The sequence below is a fragment of the Dermochelys coriacea genome, chromosome 5 (assembly GCF_009764565.3).
Source record: "Dermochelys coriacea isolate rDerCor1 chromosome 5, rDerCor1.pri.v4, whole genome shotgun sequence".
NCBI classification, from domain to species: domain Eukaryota; kingdom Metazoa; phylum Chordata; order Testudines; family Dermochelyidae; genus Dermochelys; species Dermochelys coriacea.
The window spans coordinates 51,979,332-51,996,613 of NC_050072.1; the positions used below are offsets into that span (position 1 = coordinate 51,979,332).

Below are 17,282 nucleotides of genomic sequence, written 5' to 3' on the forward strand. Positions count from 1 at the left end.
AACCCAGTGACCATGTCTCATCTCCATCTAGTGCTGTCACAGAGGATGACAATCAACTATTGCTATCATTTACTCCATTAGCTCAAATGGCAATGGTCTGTCCAGTGGATTTAAACTAAAGGTGCCGACTCTGTGGGTGCTCTGGGGTTGGAGCACCCATAGGGAAAAACTGGTGGGTGCTGAGCACCCACTGGCAGCCCCCATAGCAGAACCTCCCCCTCCCCGCAGCACCTCCTGCCCGCTGGTGGGCCCCGCCAATTAGCACCTCCCCTTCCTCCCAGCACCTACTGCAGATCAGCTGTTTCGCACCGTCTGGAGGCTCTGGGGAGGAGGAGCAAGGGTGCAACTTGATCGGGGGAGGAGGCGGGGAGGGGTTGGGAAGACACAAGAAGGGGTGGAGCCTTGGGGGAAGGGGTGGAATGGGGATGGCGCCTGGCTGGAGCCGGGGGGAGCAACCCCCAGCAGATTAGAAACTCAACGCCTATGATTTAAACATTCTAAAACTTCTGATCTGCCGTATAAGTGTAAATATGATGTCACATGATGCAATTTCTGTTGGTTTTTTTCAGTTTGATTTTTTAAAAACCTAAGAAATTACATACAAAAATGTACATTAAAAGAACAGTGCAGTTGCTAAGCCAAGGATTCAAAGTTAGGAAATGCCTGTGCATCCTTAATTTGGCACCCTTGTGCATATTCATTATGATACAGACATTAATTATGTGATCATACTATTTTTTGAACAGGACCACTGCTTCATTCAGTGCACATGACAGACCTGCTCTGGGTTGTGTAGTGAAGGAGACTGTTGTCTGTAGGACCCCTGCCTCATTTGTTGCACAAGTTGGAAGGTGTTTGTGAATGAGATTGCAGCAAGAGAAAGGAGGATCTCATGATTAAGGCAGTTGAATGCTGCTCTGAAGAACTGAATTCTACCTCTGCCACAAAATTCCTTTGTGGTACTATAGTCAAGTTGCTTAAATTCCACTATTCACAGATTCCTCATTTCTGGATGCCCAAACTTGAGACCCTGGGATTTGATTTATAGAAGTGCCGCATACTCAGAGCTGCAACTGACTTTGAACATATAAATGCTGTGCTTTGAACATATAAAATGTTATATAATGCTAGGTACTATGAAAAATCATCTCAAATTGGGCACCCAGAATTAGTGGACACTTTTGACCTTAATCTCTCTTTACCTCAGCTCTGCATCTGTAAAATGGGGGATCATCTGACAGGAGTGCTGTCAAGGTAAATCAATTAATGTTTGTGAAGTACTTGGACACTATAACGATGAGTCCTGTAGAAAAGACAATGGGGAAACTAATAATTCTGTATTCAGAGCACAGTGAATAGTGTGCAGTAAATAAAGCCTAGGGACACGTGTAACAATGGAGATAAAACAAAATATTGAATAGTGTTCATCAAGTGAGTATCATCAATCCTGTGCACTGAATGAGGCTGGGGTCTTGTGGAATAAATAGTATGTGATCATATAAGTAAACACTATCATAATGCATATGCAGAAGGAGCTTGAATTAAAGTTGCACAGGCATTTCCTAACTTTGGAGTGCTTGACTTTGCAATCTTATAATGTTATTTTAATGTAGTTTTTGTGTGTAATATATAATATACATGCACAAAATCTGAAAAGTTGGGGATCTGGATATGTCACAATATTAATGTTTTAAATGAACAGGTGCTGCTCATATGGTAGAAGCAGATATTCTTCTTTGTGGTGAGGAAGAAGGAAATGGTGAACCAATCATGGCTCATCCTCCTGAAACAAACAGTGACAACACATTGCAGTCATGGCTAAATGAGATTGTGAACACTAAAAAAGGCATCAAGCTGGATTTTAAGAGGTATGTAAAAGATTCACAAGGACTCTGCACTATTATTATTTATTAATAGATACCACCTACTGGTTGTGTGTTGGTGCTGTCCATTGTAGGGCAAACTTCTGTTTACAGAACTTTTATTAACAATACATTTTACTATAATGTATGCATTACTGAATGGTGAAATACAATCAAACATAATAAGTGATAATGAAATACAGTACCATCATAAATGATTAATCCTAAATGGTACCAAAACTTGTTTTTTATTTGTGTGTGTGTGTGGTTTCTTTTTATGAATATCTGTGCACTAGAGAAGTATTTTTCAAACACAACTTATTTTTATTAATGGATGCAGTGAAGCTGTTTGTCCCAAGGCTTTACAATATTTTAGACTACCAATAATATTGCATATGCAATAAAGAGTTATTGTATTTAAAATATTGTATAGTAATTATTGCGTATGGCAGAGCTGATAGCATCACCAATAGGTAATGTTGCATAGCACTTTCTATTATAATACCTTGTTTTCAGTTGCTTTTAACTTTGCCAAACTGTAACTGTTCAGACTGAAAATTTTCATGCCAGGTATCTAACTTAAGCTACTGTTTTTTTTGTTTGTTCTGGAGAATGAGATTAGGGAAGAAGAAGTTGTTAAATAATTTTTACCACCTTTTCCTCAAGAAGTCCTCATGCCTTTATGCTTTGGAGATGGATTTGCAATTTAACAGTGGGTTGCTTTTATGTGATGGATGTGCCTTTTGCTGTTCCTGTGAAAATCCACTGAAATTTGGTTAAATTTTAATCTTCTGGCAACTGCAGTTTGCTTAGTGAAGATTTGTTAGAGAGTGTTAACGTTATTCTTCAAAGATTCCATCTGTAATGAGCGTGCTTCAACCTAGGGTGCAGGCTCAGGATTTTCCCTGCAATTTATCCTTCTGGCTATTAGGGGCCACTGTGGCATCAGGCACTGGAGCTGAGATCAGGGCGACTTTCTCTCTAGGGCTCTCAAAGCGGCCCTAACTCACTGGCATTCAGGCAGCATGGAGGCGAAGGGGCAACTAGCCTGGTACAAAAACAGATGGTAAAGCCTCATGTATTTCACAAATGCAAAGTAACACACAGAAAGGAAAAGAACCTTTAAAAACAACATAAAATGAAAAACTGACCACGTAGCAGTAGCTCCTGTCCTGCAGGGCTGGGGCCAGTTCTCTGCTTTGGCCATTGCAACCTAGTCCACAGGGTCACAGCGCTTCTCATTCAAATTTGGCCTGGTCACCCTTCCAAAGGGCCACCCACCCAGCAATAGGACACGACTCCCCACCTCAGGACCTCCCACCCCTCCAGAGGAGAGGGGCTAGATGGGGTGTTGGGGTTCAGTGGAGGAGGGGAAATATATAAGGGGGGTTGAGGAGGGGCCATTAGGACTGATCGAGGGAGCTGGGGTGCTGGGTCTCAGTATGGGAAGGGGAATATTTGAGGAGGGTAGGGAAGGGTTTTCTGGGGCTAATAAGGATTTTTTGGGGGGTGAGATTTAATAGAGAGGGGTGTATATAAGGATGGATGGAGGTACTTGCGGAGGGTCCCTGGGGATAGGAGCAGAAGGGTTCAGGAGACATGGGGATGTATAGGAGCTTAGAGGGTAGGTCACAAAAGTCGGGATGGTGGGGTGGATAGACAGAGAGTGTGGGTTGGAATTGGGTCTGGAGAGATTGGCTACGAAGAGAGACACATAGAGGCTGGGGTAAAGGGTAGAAGCATAAATAACCACTAGAAACAATCCATTTCAGAATTTGGAATCTACCTCAGGATTTCCAAGTTTCTACATTTTTCTGAGGACAGCAAATAGCTGTGAAACCCCTGACAAAGCATTTGTCTTATCCCTCTATAGTGAATTGTCCACATGGCAACGGTGGGCTTTTATCCTCTCCAGTTACTCTATTAGCTCAAGAGGTAGAGGTATTGTGTATTCCTCATTTTCTCGGTGCCCATTTTCAGAGAGATGGTACTGGATTTTCAGACGTACTGAGGGTGGAAAACTGAAAAATATTTGTCTTATAAATTGTTATAAATATCTGTTCTTCGGGTGCTTGTTCATGTCAATTCCAATCAGGTGTGTGCACGCTGCGTGCACTACAGATGGAAGATTTTCCCCAGCAGTATCTATAAGGTCCGCCTGGGTGCCCCCGGAGTTGTGCCCCAGCAGTATCTATAAGGTCGGTCTGGGTGCCCTCTTGGCGCTCAATATAGGGCCCTGCTGACCCACCACCCCTTCAGTTCCTTCTTACTGCTTGTTACAGCTAGCTGGAACTCCCAATTGCTCTTGCCTTGGCAAGTGCTTGTTCTTCACAGTGTCCTTTTTAGTGTATATAGTACTAGTGTAGTTCTTATTTGTGTAGTTAGTGTAAATAGATTCATATGTTTCCTTTGGGGGGGCTTCCCTCCCCCCACAACGTTCCCCTGGCACTGGGCTATGCCTCGGTCACCAGAGTTTAAGGCACATACAGACTGTGGCAGGTCTATGCCCAGAAGTGACCCGCACACTTAGTGCTTGAAGTGTCTCGATGAGGGCCACCTTAGAGAACGTTGTAAGATCTGCAGAGAGTTCCGCCCTAGAACCTTAAAGGACAGATATCAGCGCCTCTGTATTTTACTTATGGAGCCAATGCTTCGGCCTTAGTCAGAACCTGGTATGGGGGAGCCACTCCAAGCATCTTGATGCGTGAGCCAGTGCCAAGGAAGGACTCCTCTAGAGATTCTCGGCACCGCCACAGCTCTGTGCACAGGACCCAGACCTCTGTGAGGCACTGGTCTCAATCCCTGGTACCTCACAAAAAGAAGAGGTCAGACAGAGGATATTCCCTGACCAGGTCTAAGGATCAGGCAGTCGGTAAGCCTCCATCCAGTGCCCAACTGCTACGGCTCACATCGATTCCTACCCCAGTGGGGGGTCCAGTCGAGTCCGGACCCTCATCACTTGCTGGCCCGCCACCAAGAAGACCTGCAGCTCCCCTCTGTGCTGGAGGCATTTGAGGCTGCATTGGACCTTATGGCACCAGCCTCCCCTCCAAGGCGGGAGAGGTCGCTGGCACTGGTTCGGGCCCCAGTGCAATCCATGGGCAAGCCGGCAATGATGGCAGTGCATGCATCATCCCCAGTGCATCACTCTCTGGCACTGGCCACCCTTGTGGAGGAGCTGCTCTGGTCCCCCAGTTTGCGGCAGTAAAGAATAATAAAACTATTTTCCCATGTTATTTCCACCCCCCACTGTTCCTCAGACGTTCTTGTCAACTGCTGGAAATGGCCCACCTTGATTATCACCACAAAAGGTTTTCTTTTTTCCCCCCACACTCCCTGCCTGCTGGTAATAGCTCATCTTAAGTGATCACTCTCCTTACAGTGTGTATGGTAATACCCATTGTTTCATGTTCTCTGTATGTGTATATAAATCTCCCCACTGTATTTTCCACTGAATGCATCCAATGAAGTGAGCTGTAGCTCACGAAAGCTTATGCTCAAATAAATTTGTTAGTCTCTAAGGTGCCACAAGTACTCCTTTTCTTTTTGTGAATACAGACTAACACGGCTGCTACTCTGAAACCAGTATAAAAATGTAATTGTATAAAAGCATTTAAAAAATACAGTCACATAGTACAAGCACAACCAGGAGAGTAACATGAGAGAAACTGTCCAAAAGAGCAGCAGCTTTTGGATAAAGTACTCCTGGGGAAATTCTGTGCCAAAACTTAAAAATTCTGCTCACAATATTTTAAAATTCTGCATATTTTTGTCAAAATAATGGGATATAATCCAGCTGGTTTCAATTATCTTGGTAATTTATTTAAACTAAAATACAATGGATGGAGAATGGGAGTGGGGAGCATTGGAGGAAATCCCCAAACCCCCTCTGTCTATTAGTAATATAGCTAGTACTGACCCTTTACTTCTAAGTATTAGTCAACAAATATATGTAGTCATATGCTTAATGTTACATCATAGGCAACTGAAGAATAAGTGAGGGCTGGGGACTCAAATTCACAATTTATACTGGCTACTGACCATAGGCGCCATCTTTTCCAGGTGCCGGTGGGTGCTTGCCCCCTGCCCTGCCCCCATCTTAACCCCTTCCCCAAAGTCCCCGTCTCAACTCCACCCCATCCCTGCCCCTATTGGACCTCTTCCCCAAATGCCTCTCCGGCCCCGCCTTTTCCTGGAGCCTGCCACGTTCCCCCTCCTCCCCCCTCCCTCCCAGTGCTTGCCACCACGAAACAGCTGTTTTGCGCAGCAAGCGCTGGGAGCTAGGGGGAGAAGCAGAGTAATGGCGAGCTCAGGGGAGGAGGCAGAGCAGAGGTGAGCTGGGAGTGGGGGGTGGGACAGGGAGCTGCCAGTGGGTGCAGAGCACCCACCAGTTTTTCCCCATGGGTGCTCCAGCCCCGGAGCATCCACGGAGTTGGTGCCTATGCTACTGACCATCTCCAGAAAAGAGCACATTTTGGTAGGAAATTTTTTCATTCCAAAAATTTAGAACAGTTCTAATCACTAAAGCGCCATAAGCATTTATAAGGCTCTACTGTCCTTTATAATAAGGCTCCTTTCACCACTCTGGCTATGTAAAGGATCCTTAAAATTTTTACACCTGTTTTATACTCCTGGAGGATTCACTAAAAACAATGGGAACGATTCGCTAAGCAGGCAGGCTACTACATTCTCCTCCACGTGAGGGAACAGAGCCTGCCCCACACCTGCTTCTTCAGAAATACCCCAGAGCACTGACCCTGCATGCCAAGAGTGCTGCAATAGTGAGTGAGAGGGACAGAGTGTCTGTCTCTCTCTCTCTCTCTCACACATGACTACCCACCCCTTGCCCCTTCCTGGCGGTGATTTACCTCTCTACCAGCAGTTTTGGGTGCCCAAACCAACCTGTCTGCACTGCCAGGGAGTGGGCGCATGACCGCTCTTGCAGTTTCCCTTGGCTTCCCCAGCAGAAGTCATTTTTCTGCAGGTAAGCAAAGAAATCTGCGGGGGCCATGAATTCTGCACATGCACAGTGATGCAGAATTCCCCCAGGAGTAATAAAGCTGTTCCTGTATTAGAGATATGTACAATATATATACAGGAACCTTTTGCATATTACTCCTGTTGGTTATCTTTTTAATCCGCTCCATTAGCATGACTGACCATATAATCCCACTTTTTATGCTGGTTTTGGACACTGCTATTGTGGTGGCAAAATGGGGTGCTGGTCCATGACTAGGGCTCCTAGGCACTCCGATAATACAAATAATATCAGTTTGGGTCTTATGTGCCGCTTAATTCAAAGATCTTGGCATATTAAGGTAAGAACGGGAAGAGGCAGGCAGAAGCTCCACCTATGAAGTGTTTTTGGGGAGAAAAAATTTCTTTCCTTTTGTCTAGGGAAATCTGCAGGAAATCTAAATATACTTTTAAAGTATATTTTGAGATGCCTGATATTTATCTTTTGCATTCAGTAGCTTGTAGCAGCATTAGTTCAGGGACATCTGGAGCCCCTGCAAAGCAAAGCAAATAGATCCTCCAGCTGCAGTACCCAAGATTGTGTGTGACATTTCTCATCCATCTGCCTTAAATATGCCAAGTGTGGAAAGGAAGAGAGTAGGTATATGTGTTTGTGAGTGAGACAGGGAAATATTAGATGGAGGTGTCTTATTAAACAGGAGAAGGTGAGAATCTCAACCAGGGCACAATGAAGAGAAGAGGAAGACATCTTGATTTATCAGGCAACTCACCCCAGAGCTCTCAGTGAGCATGAAGCATTTCATACTCCATGCGATGCAACAGTGAGGCATAAACTTTACCCACATGAGCTTTGTAATCTGGATATGATTGGGATGGGGCCTCATAAACAGGAGGTCCCCAGCAGCTGGTTAACAGCATTGCCTGAACTAGCCCTAGCTTGTGGAAACAGTTTCAGTAGAGTGTGTGTGTATTGTATTTTTTCCCATCATATCACTAGGAATCTGTTGTCTTGCTGATAGTGTGTTTATCTTTACAGTCTAGCAGCGGTGAAGCCCTCTATGATGCTTCTTGAAGGCATAAAGTTGCATCTGAGGCGACCTGTCTGGATTAATGCAGACATTCTCCCTGGACCTAATGGAAGTAACGCTGTCGTGGATGCAAAAAGATTTCTAGACACTGTAACTTCATTCTGCCCGCATGTGACCTTATCGTTGGGCTGGACAACTGGGTGGCAGCCTCAACAATGCAATAAAGGTAAAGATGGAAGATTTACATGGTGCAAGGCTTGAGGTTGCCTCCACATTTGCCTCAATAACATAGATGCAATTTCTTTTGCATACATCTGTGTCAGTTTTTTTAAAATGTAATTAATATAAATAAAATAGACTAAAAGACAATAATTTCATTAAATTTATGTCATTTTGCAACTTAGTATAGAATTGGAAAATAGGGTTTATGAACATATATAGATCCACTATATTTCTGTTCTTGAAGTTAACTGTATTTATTTTTTTAACCTGTTCCTTAGATATCAGGGCTTTTACAGTGCTGCTGTCAGTCCTTCCAGCTGTCAATATTTCAGTCGCATCTTGGGCAAAACTTCCACTGAATTACTGCAAGATCAGGCCCTTAGTATTAATATTCTATTAAATTAATCCTTATTTAGACTTCTGCAATAATTAAGGACAATGAGATGGATTAAGACAGTTTGTTAGTTCAAACAAGATCCATACAGATATGTCCTACTGTATTTTTTTTTTTTTTAAATTTGTGAAGCTGAATTCTTTGCAAGGGTTTTGTAAATCAGGCCATGTACACTTCTACATGCTGATTATCCATGAATTTTTAAAAAGTGAAATTTTAAAAAGTGAAAACAAATCTGACTATCCAAGGAAGTGTAATACAAGTTTAAATATTTAATTACAGTTCACTTCATTTTGTGCATACTGTTATTACTCAGACAGGAGCTTTCGTTTCACTCTTACCTCACTTTATAATATAAAAAAACAGCTGATCTTCTATGATTGCAACTGTTGCATTTTCACATCAAAATGGCCTTTCCATCAAAGAGATTGTATGAAGACTTTTATAAGCTGAAAAACGGAAATGGAAGGCTTATGATGTGTGCACTGGTAAAAGACAGCAAAAACAATACTTAGCGGCCAAAGGCATTAAAGATATAACATTTCATTCTGACAATTACTAGTTTAAAACTTCACACATATACAGGTGGTTGGTACAACCTAACTAGTACTGGACACACAGATTTCAACTGATTGTTTCTGCTTTTGAGGAGATATTTCATGATTTTCATGTAACTTTGTTTTCAGAAGAGGCTGGCGTAGTATTTAAGTAAGAGGAATGTTAAATAAGGTGACAGTTAATTATGTATTGCCCTTGCTGGCAGCCTAAGTTGATTTTTGTCTTCCTGTAATCAGGTTGTATCACTGTTGTGTGTTTTAGGCAGGAGCAGCTAATCATGTTTGGGTAACAGGGCTGTCTGGTCCTTCTTTCTCCCGGGTCTCTCTGCAATACAACATCCCAGCATTGCCCCAGGTGGTGATATCGGTACTCTGTGGATAAAGTTACCTGGGCATTTAATTCCTGGCTGGGATGCTATGTGATATCAGCCCAGTTTTTTTCCCCAGAGTGCCTTCATACAAACAGAGGAAAACAGTGTGATAGATGTTAATGTACAAATACATTTGATGTGTGGCTACTGTGCAAAATGTGATTGTATGGATACAGTGAAACTGCACTAATTGTAACTGGATATTTTAAGTGATTATTACCTGCGTATTAAATCACAGTTCTATGTATAGTCTGGACCTACATTAATCTTTTCCCCCAAAAGTTTTCACTACTCTAACACTGGTGCAGCTTCACCAGTGACAGCAGCAATGGAAGCACGGGTGTAGACAAGATGCTGCTGGCCACTAGTGTTTTTACCACTGTGATGTAATAGATGGCAGAGATAGCAATGCCTGTAGTTAAGATTACCTGATGCTTTCCATTACATTGAATGAAAGAACAAATTAAAAATTTTTTTACTAGCTTTGAAGCTTGCAAAAATAGATGTTAAAAGCAAGCAGTTTTTAAACTGCTTGCTTTTAAACATATTTTCTCCAAGCCCTAACTAAAATATTTTTAGCCACCTCATTTCTGTATAACTTAAAACCATGTCAGTTATTTCTTTTATTCTTTCGGAAATATTCTTAAAATTACCTTTTTTCTTATTCTTTCAAAGAGTTTTTATTTTTAAAGGGTCACTGTTACATTAGAAACCATGTCTCCATTGAAGTCAATGGCAGAATTCCCAATTACTTCAGTGGGGTCATGATTTCCTCATAACTAATATTTCTTTGAAAATATTACAAATAACACTTAAGTAACTGAAATAAAGAATTTACAAATGCTGTATAATTTATTTTTCACTATTTATGCTGATATTTACTTCTGGCATTTTTCTGAACTTGGACAGTGAAAATGAGTAGTCAGTTTCATTTTTGATCATAGTCATGTTTTGTTCAATTTCATTTTTAGAAATAGTAGATTTTCACAAAATCCACATGTCGACAGTATGGAACAGTGGTATATCTTTAAATCTAACTATTTTATAAATCATGATACCTTTATATTCTGATAGGAATGTGGAGAGTTTCTTAATACTGCATCAAATGATCTTTCCAATAGGATACAGTTGGGCAATGGTGAAAGAGATGGCTCAGATATGTGACGCACTTACTCAGCCTGTAACGTTTCCTGTTAGAGCAGCTTTGGTACGACAGTCAAAATCTGAGTTGCTCTGGTTATTACAAAAGTCAAACAGGTAAGTTTGAGGACTTCTTGTTTAGTCATTTGCATGATAAAGGCAGATACTAGTCAGATGTTACACATTTATTATGTGCACACCTATTACAAACCATATTAAAAAGCTTTTTTTTTTAACAAAAAATTACTCAGTTTTAAAATTTGTTTTGTCATATATATTAATTTGCATTCAAGATAGCTACAACATTATCAATAAAAGAGCAAACTGAAATGATTTTTTTACATGGGAATTTCCCCCATAAAATATATGGACTAAAGATATTCTGTCTGCTATAATAAAGTGGGGCAATTTATGTGTGCACAAAATATTAAAATTCTACTAAACATATTTTTAAAATGATTTCATAACTGAATCTGCAAAGCCTTGAAACTAAGGCACATTGTGCTAAGTTCCATCATAAAGACTTCTCAACTCAAATGTAGTCAAATAGACTCAATAGTTTAATCTCTCAATTTGGAATCAATTCAAACCAATTTAAACAGTTGCATTTTGTATATACTTTGTATTAGATTCAGTGTTTACATTTCATGAAATGAATACAATATATTACATGTATTTCATGAAACCCTGGAAGGAGTTCCATTCAACAGTCCTTGTCACTCGATCGAGTTGATATCGGATATATTCCAATTGATTTATTTTATAATTATATAGTAAAAATGTGATGTATATTTCATTAAATATTTTCACTGTAAAAACAAAAGAAATAGTATGTTTCAGTTCACCTAATACAAGTACTGTAGTGAAATCTCTTTATCATGAAAGTTGAACGTACAAATCTAGAATTGTGTGCAAAAAATAACTGAATTCAAAAATAAAACAATCTAAAACTTTAGAGCATACAAGTCCACTCAGTCCTATTTCTTGTTCAGCCAATCGCACAGCCAGACAAGTTAGTTTACATTTGCAGGAGATAATGCTGCCCAATTCTTGTTCATAATGTCACCTAAAAGTGAGAACAAATGTTCTCACGGCACTGTTGTAGCCAGCATTGCAAGATATTTATGTGCCAGGTGTGCTAATGATTCATATGCCCCTTCATGCTTCAGCCACCATTCCAGGGGACATGCATCCATGCTGAAGATGGGTTCTGCTCAATAACAATCCAAAGCAGTGTGGACCGACGCATGTTCATTTTCATCATCTGAGTCAGATGCCACCAGCAGAAGGTAGATTTTCTTTTTTTGGTGATTCAAGTATTGTAGTTTTCACATCAGAGTGTTGCTCTTTTAAGACTTCTGAAAGCATGCTCCACACCTCATCCCTCTCAGATTTTGGAAGACACTTCAGATTCTTAAATCTTGGGTTAAGTGCTGTAGCTATCTTTAGAAATCTCACATTGGTACCTTCTTTGCGTTTTGTCAAATCTGCAGCAAAAGTGTTCTTAAAATGAATACCATGTGCTGAGTCATCATCTGGGACTAGTTTCAGAGTTGCAGCCATGTTAGTCTGTATTCACAAAAAGAAAAGGAGTACTTGTGGCACCTTAGAGACTAACAAATTTATTTGAGCATAAGCTTTCGTGAGCTACAGCTCACTTCATCGGATGCATTTGGTGGAAAATACAGAGGGGAGATTGATATACACACACAGAGACCATGAAACAATGGGTTTATCATACACACTGTAAGGAGAGTGATCACTTAAGATAAGCCATCACCAGCAGCAGGGTGGGGGAAGGAGGAAAACCTTTCATGGTGACAAGCAAGGTAAGCTATTTCCAGCAGTTAACAAGAATATCTGAGGAACAGTGGGATGGGGGGGAGAAATAACATGGGGAAATAGTTTTACTTTGTGTAATGACTCATCCATTCCCAGTCTCTATTCAAGCCTAAGTTAATTGTATCCAGTTTGCAAATTATTACATTGATGACATCTTCATCATCTGGACCCATGGAAAAGAAACCCTTGAGGAATTCCACCATGATTTCAATCATTTCCATCCCATCATCAACCTCAGCCTGGACCAGTCCACACAAGAGATCCACTTCCTGGACGCTACGATGCTAATAAGCGATGGTCACATAAACACCACCCTATATCGGAAACCTACTGACCGCTATTCCTACTTACATGCCTCTAGCTTTCATCCAGATCATACCACACGATCCATTGTCTACAGCCAAGCTCTATGATATAACCGCATTTGCTCCAACCCCTCAGACAGAGACAAACACCTACAAGATCTCTATCATGCATTCCTACAACTACAATACCCACCTGCTGAAGTGAAGAAACAGATTGACAGAGCCAGAAGAGTACCCGGAAGTCACCTACTACAGGACAGGCCCAACAAAGAAAATAACAGAACACCACTAGCTATCACCTTCAGCCCCCAACTAAAACCTCTCCAACACATCATCAAGGATCTACAACCTATCCTGAAGGACGACCCATCACTCTCCCAGATCTTGGGAGACAGGCCAGTCCTTGCTTACAGACAGCCCCCCAACCTGAAGCAAATACTCACCAGCAACCACACACCACACAACAGAACCACTAACCCAGGAACCTATCCTTGCAATAAAGCCCGTTGCCAACTCTGTCCACATATCTATTCAGGGGACACCATCATAGGGCCTAATCACATCAGCCACACTATCAGAGGCTCGTTCACCTGCGCATCTACCAATGTGATATATGCCATCATGTGCCAGCAATGCCCCTCTGCCATGTACATTGGTCAAACTGGACGTCTCTACGTAAAAGAATAAATGGACACAAATCAGATGTCAAGAATTATAACATTCAAAAACCAGTTGGAGAACACTTCAATCTCTCTGGTCACTCGATTACAGACCTGAGAGTGGCTATTCTTCAACAAAAAAGCTTCAAAAACAGACTCCAACGAGAGACTGCTGAATTGGAATTAATTTGCAAACTGGATACAATTAACTTAGGCTTGAATAGAGACTGGGAATGGATGAGTCATTACACAAAGTAAAACTATTTCCCCATGTTATTTCTCCCCCCCATCCCACCCCCCACTGTTCCTCAGATATTCTTGTTAACTGCTGGAAATAGCCTACCTTGCTTGTCACCATGAAAGGTTTTCCTCCTCCCCCCCCCCCTGCTGCTGGTGATGGCTTATCTTAAGTGATCACTCTCCTTACAGTGTGTATGATAAACCCATTGTTTCATGTTCTCTGTGTGTGTATATCAATCTCCCCTCTGTATTTTCCACCAAATGCATCTGATGAAGTGAGCTGTAGCTCACGAAAGCTTATGCTCAAATAAATTTGTTAGTCTCTAAGGTGCCACAAGTACTCCTTTTCATCTGGGACTACTATAACATAAAATATATGGCAGAATGCTGGTAAAATAGAGCTGGAGACATACAATTCTCCCCCAAGGGAGTTCAGTCTCGTATGTAATTAACACATTATTTTTTTTAACTAGTGTCATCAGCATGGAAGCATGGCCTCTGGAATGATGGCTGAAGCATGAAGGGGCATATGAATGTTTAGCTATCTGGCACATAAATACTTTGCAATGCCGGCTACAAAAGTCCCATGTGAATGCCTGTTCTCACTTTCTGGTCACATTATAAATAAGAAGAGGGCAGTATTATATCCTCTAAATGTAAACAAACTTTTTTGTCTTAGTGATTGGCTGAACAAGAAGTAGGACTGAGTGGACTTGTAGGCTCTGAAGTTTTGCATTGTTTCGTTTTTGAGTGCAGTTATTTAACAAAAAAATCTATATTTGTAAGTTGCACTTTCACAAAAAAGAGATTGCACTATAGTACTTGTATGAGGTGAATTGAAAAATACTGTTTCTTTTAACATTTTTATAGTGCAATATTTGTAATAAAAATAATATAAATTGAGCAGTGCACACTTTGTATTCTGTGTTGTAATTGAAATCAATGTATTTTAAAATGTAAAAAAAATCCATAAATATTTAATAAATTTCAATTGGTATTCTATTGTTTAACCGTGCAATTAAAACTGCAATTAATCACGATTAATTTTTTTGAGTTAATCATGTGAGTTAACTGCGATTAATCAACACCCCTAATAACAACCTATTACCATTACCAATTACTCTGTTAGCTTAAGTAGTAGAGATTTGTGCTGTGGATGTAAAGGTTCCAACCCTGCCCATGACCAATTCAGGAGTCAATATGGTTGTTCTTAATAGAGTTCATTTTTTTAGGTTGTTTTTAAACACTTAGGATATTATATACAAAAGAACGATATTAAAAGAACAGTAAACATGTAAAATAAAGCATTCAAAATTAGGAAATGCCAGTATTTAAGGTGGAATCTTAAGTCATTCTCCTTGTGCATGAGCATTATGATATAGTCTTTAACTACATGATCACATACTACTTTTTCCTGTAGGACCTCTTTATTCAGTGGACACGATGGATGGTGCTCACTGAATGGGTAACTGTTCAATATTTTTTTTTGTACCTTCACTATTCAATGTGTGGCTAGGGCCATATTTACTACACTCTGTTGAAACACTGCGTTGAATACAGAATTGTTAACTTCCTCTTGGTCTTTTCTTATAGCTCTTACCATAGTATGAGTAGTTCACAAACTTCAACAAATTTATCTTTACCCCTTGTGACGTAAGATGGTGGTGTTATCCCCATTTACAGAGGAGGATCTGAAACCTAGAGATCAAGGGCAAAATTGTAAAGTGTCAACTAATTTGGGGTACCCAATTAGAGAAACCTAGGACCTGATTTTTTTTTCAGAGTACTTAGCATTTTATAGTACTTTATATGTTTTAGTGCATAGCTCCAATTGACTTCCATTGTCCCAATGAGTATTCAGCACTGTGACAAATATGGCCCCAGATATCTCAAGGTGAACATCCAGAAACTGCAGGAACACAATCAGTGACCACCTATGAAGCGTATGGTTTAAATGAATTGTTTAGCATCGGAGAGGCAGGGATAGAATGGTATGAACAAAAAGAAATATTGAATAGCTACCATTGAACATCATCTATCTTGTGATCCTGTGGGGAAAAATAGTATGTGATCATGTAATTAAAGAGTGTATCATAATACACAGGCACAAGGATGCTGAATTAATAGTTCCCAGGCAACCTAAATTCTGTTATTTCCTAACTTTTGATTGCTTGACTTTCCAACCTTAACATCCTTTAGTTTTTTATATGTAATTGTATCTGAAATTAAGATACCAGAGTCCTAATTATTTTAGAAGCCTATCAGTACTGTCTTTCTATGTGTCTGATGCTTTGTATTAAGATAAAAATATGGAATTTTAATAACTCTGTTAATACAGGTACAGCCTGACTGTTTGGACAGGAATGCATGATGAGTACTCCATAGAAGACCTGCTCTATCTCAGAGAGAACTTTGATAAAAGTAGGGTTTATTATGATATTTTGGAACCACAAAACTCTGAATTCAGAAAGGCCATAGGAATAGAAGTATGAATATAAAGGAAATAGACACTGACACTATAAATAGTAAATGAAACAATGAATTTACACTACTGTGGCTCTTTTGGGTAATATTGATCACTAATTTAAGTCCTGATTGACTGAGGTCTGAGTATCGCTGGTATAGGTATACACGGCTCTGCCTCAGCTCAGAGGACTGGACTAGATGAGCTCTCCAGGTTCCTTATTTGGACGTCATTAATTTTTTGTGACAACATATTATTAGACAAAGGTACCATGTCAATCCTTTTTTCAGCCTTTTCTTTGAGCATGCAATGAAGTACATCTTTTATACATGGATCAATCAAGCTCTCTGCTATGGTATGGGCTTCTGATACTTTTGCTACTCAGTAGCTCACGCGGTATGACCATTCAAGTGCATTTTCATTATCAGTACTTACTTTGGATAAAAAACTGGTAATGTCACTTTTCCTCTCAGCTAATTTTCGCTTGAAAAAATCAACAGGCTTGTTAAGTTACGCAGGATGCCTAGTTTCTAAATGGAGCCAAAGTAGAGAAGGTTTGAGGTTGCTGTTTGCTAGGACATCACCACAAATTACACACAGTAGTTTTGGACATTCTTGATCACCAGTGCATGTAAAGCCATTGTCACGAGTTGGATCACAGAAACCCCCTTGGGGCTGCCAACTGATGTGCCAAGACTACTTCTGCCCCTGCTTTCCCTGCTAGATGGGGACTACAGAACCCTGCCTGGATGTGCCAGACATGCTTGCCGGCCACAAACACAGACCCAGCTCTGAACCACATCCCACAAACTGCAAACTTAACTGAAAGCAGCTTACGAAGTGTTCCTGTCTTTAACACTCAGATGCCTGGCTTCCAACGGGGTCCAAACCCCAAATAAAACCGTTTTACCCTGTATAAAGTTTATACAGGATAAACTCATAAATTGTTTGCCCTCCATAACACTGATAGAGATATGCACAGCTGTTTGCCCCCCACAGGTATTAATACATACTCTGCGTTAAATAATAGTAAAAAGTGATTTTATTATATACAGCACGTAGGATTGAAGTGGTTCCAAGTAATACCAGACAGAACAAAATGAATTACCAAACAAAATAAAATAAAACACACAAGTCTATGCCTAATACAGTGAGAAAACTGAATATAGATAAAACTTCACCCTCAGATGTTTTAATAAGCTTCTATCACAGACTGGATGC

General features: G+C 40.5%; 1 protein-coding gene across 6 annotated transcripts in view; it reads left to right on the forward strand.

Moving 5' to 3' along the window:
* The window catches only part of FAM151B (family with sequence similarity 151 member B), a 38,702-nt gene extending 22,060 nt beyond the window's left edge, over nucleotides 1-16,642 (forward strand). For all 6 annotated transcript variants that reach the window (XM_038403079.2, XM_043514952.1, XM_038403080.2 and 3 more), the window contains 4 exons: nucleotides 1,703-1,868; nucleotides 7,876-8,093; nucleotides 10,533-10,668; nucleotides 15,936-16,642. In XM_038403079.2, coding sequence (XP_038259007.1) covers nucleotides 1,703-1,868; nucleotides 7,876-8,093; nucleotides 10,533-10,668; nucleotides 15,936-16,089 — 674 coding nt within the window. In that variant the 3' untranslated portion in view covers nucleotides 16,090-16,642. The remainder of the gene's footprint in view (nucleotides 1-1,702; nucleotides 1,869-7,875; nucleotides 8,094-10,532; nucleotides 10,669-15,935) is intronic.
* Nucleotides 16,643-17,282: the final 640 nt, after the last annotated feature.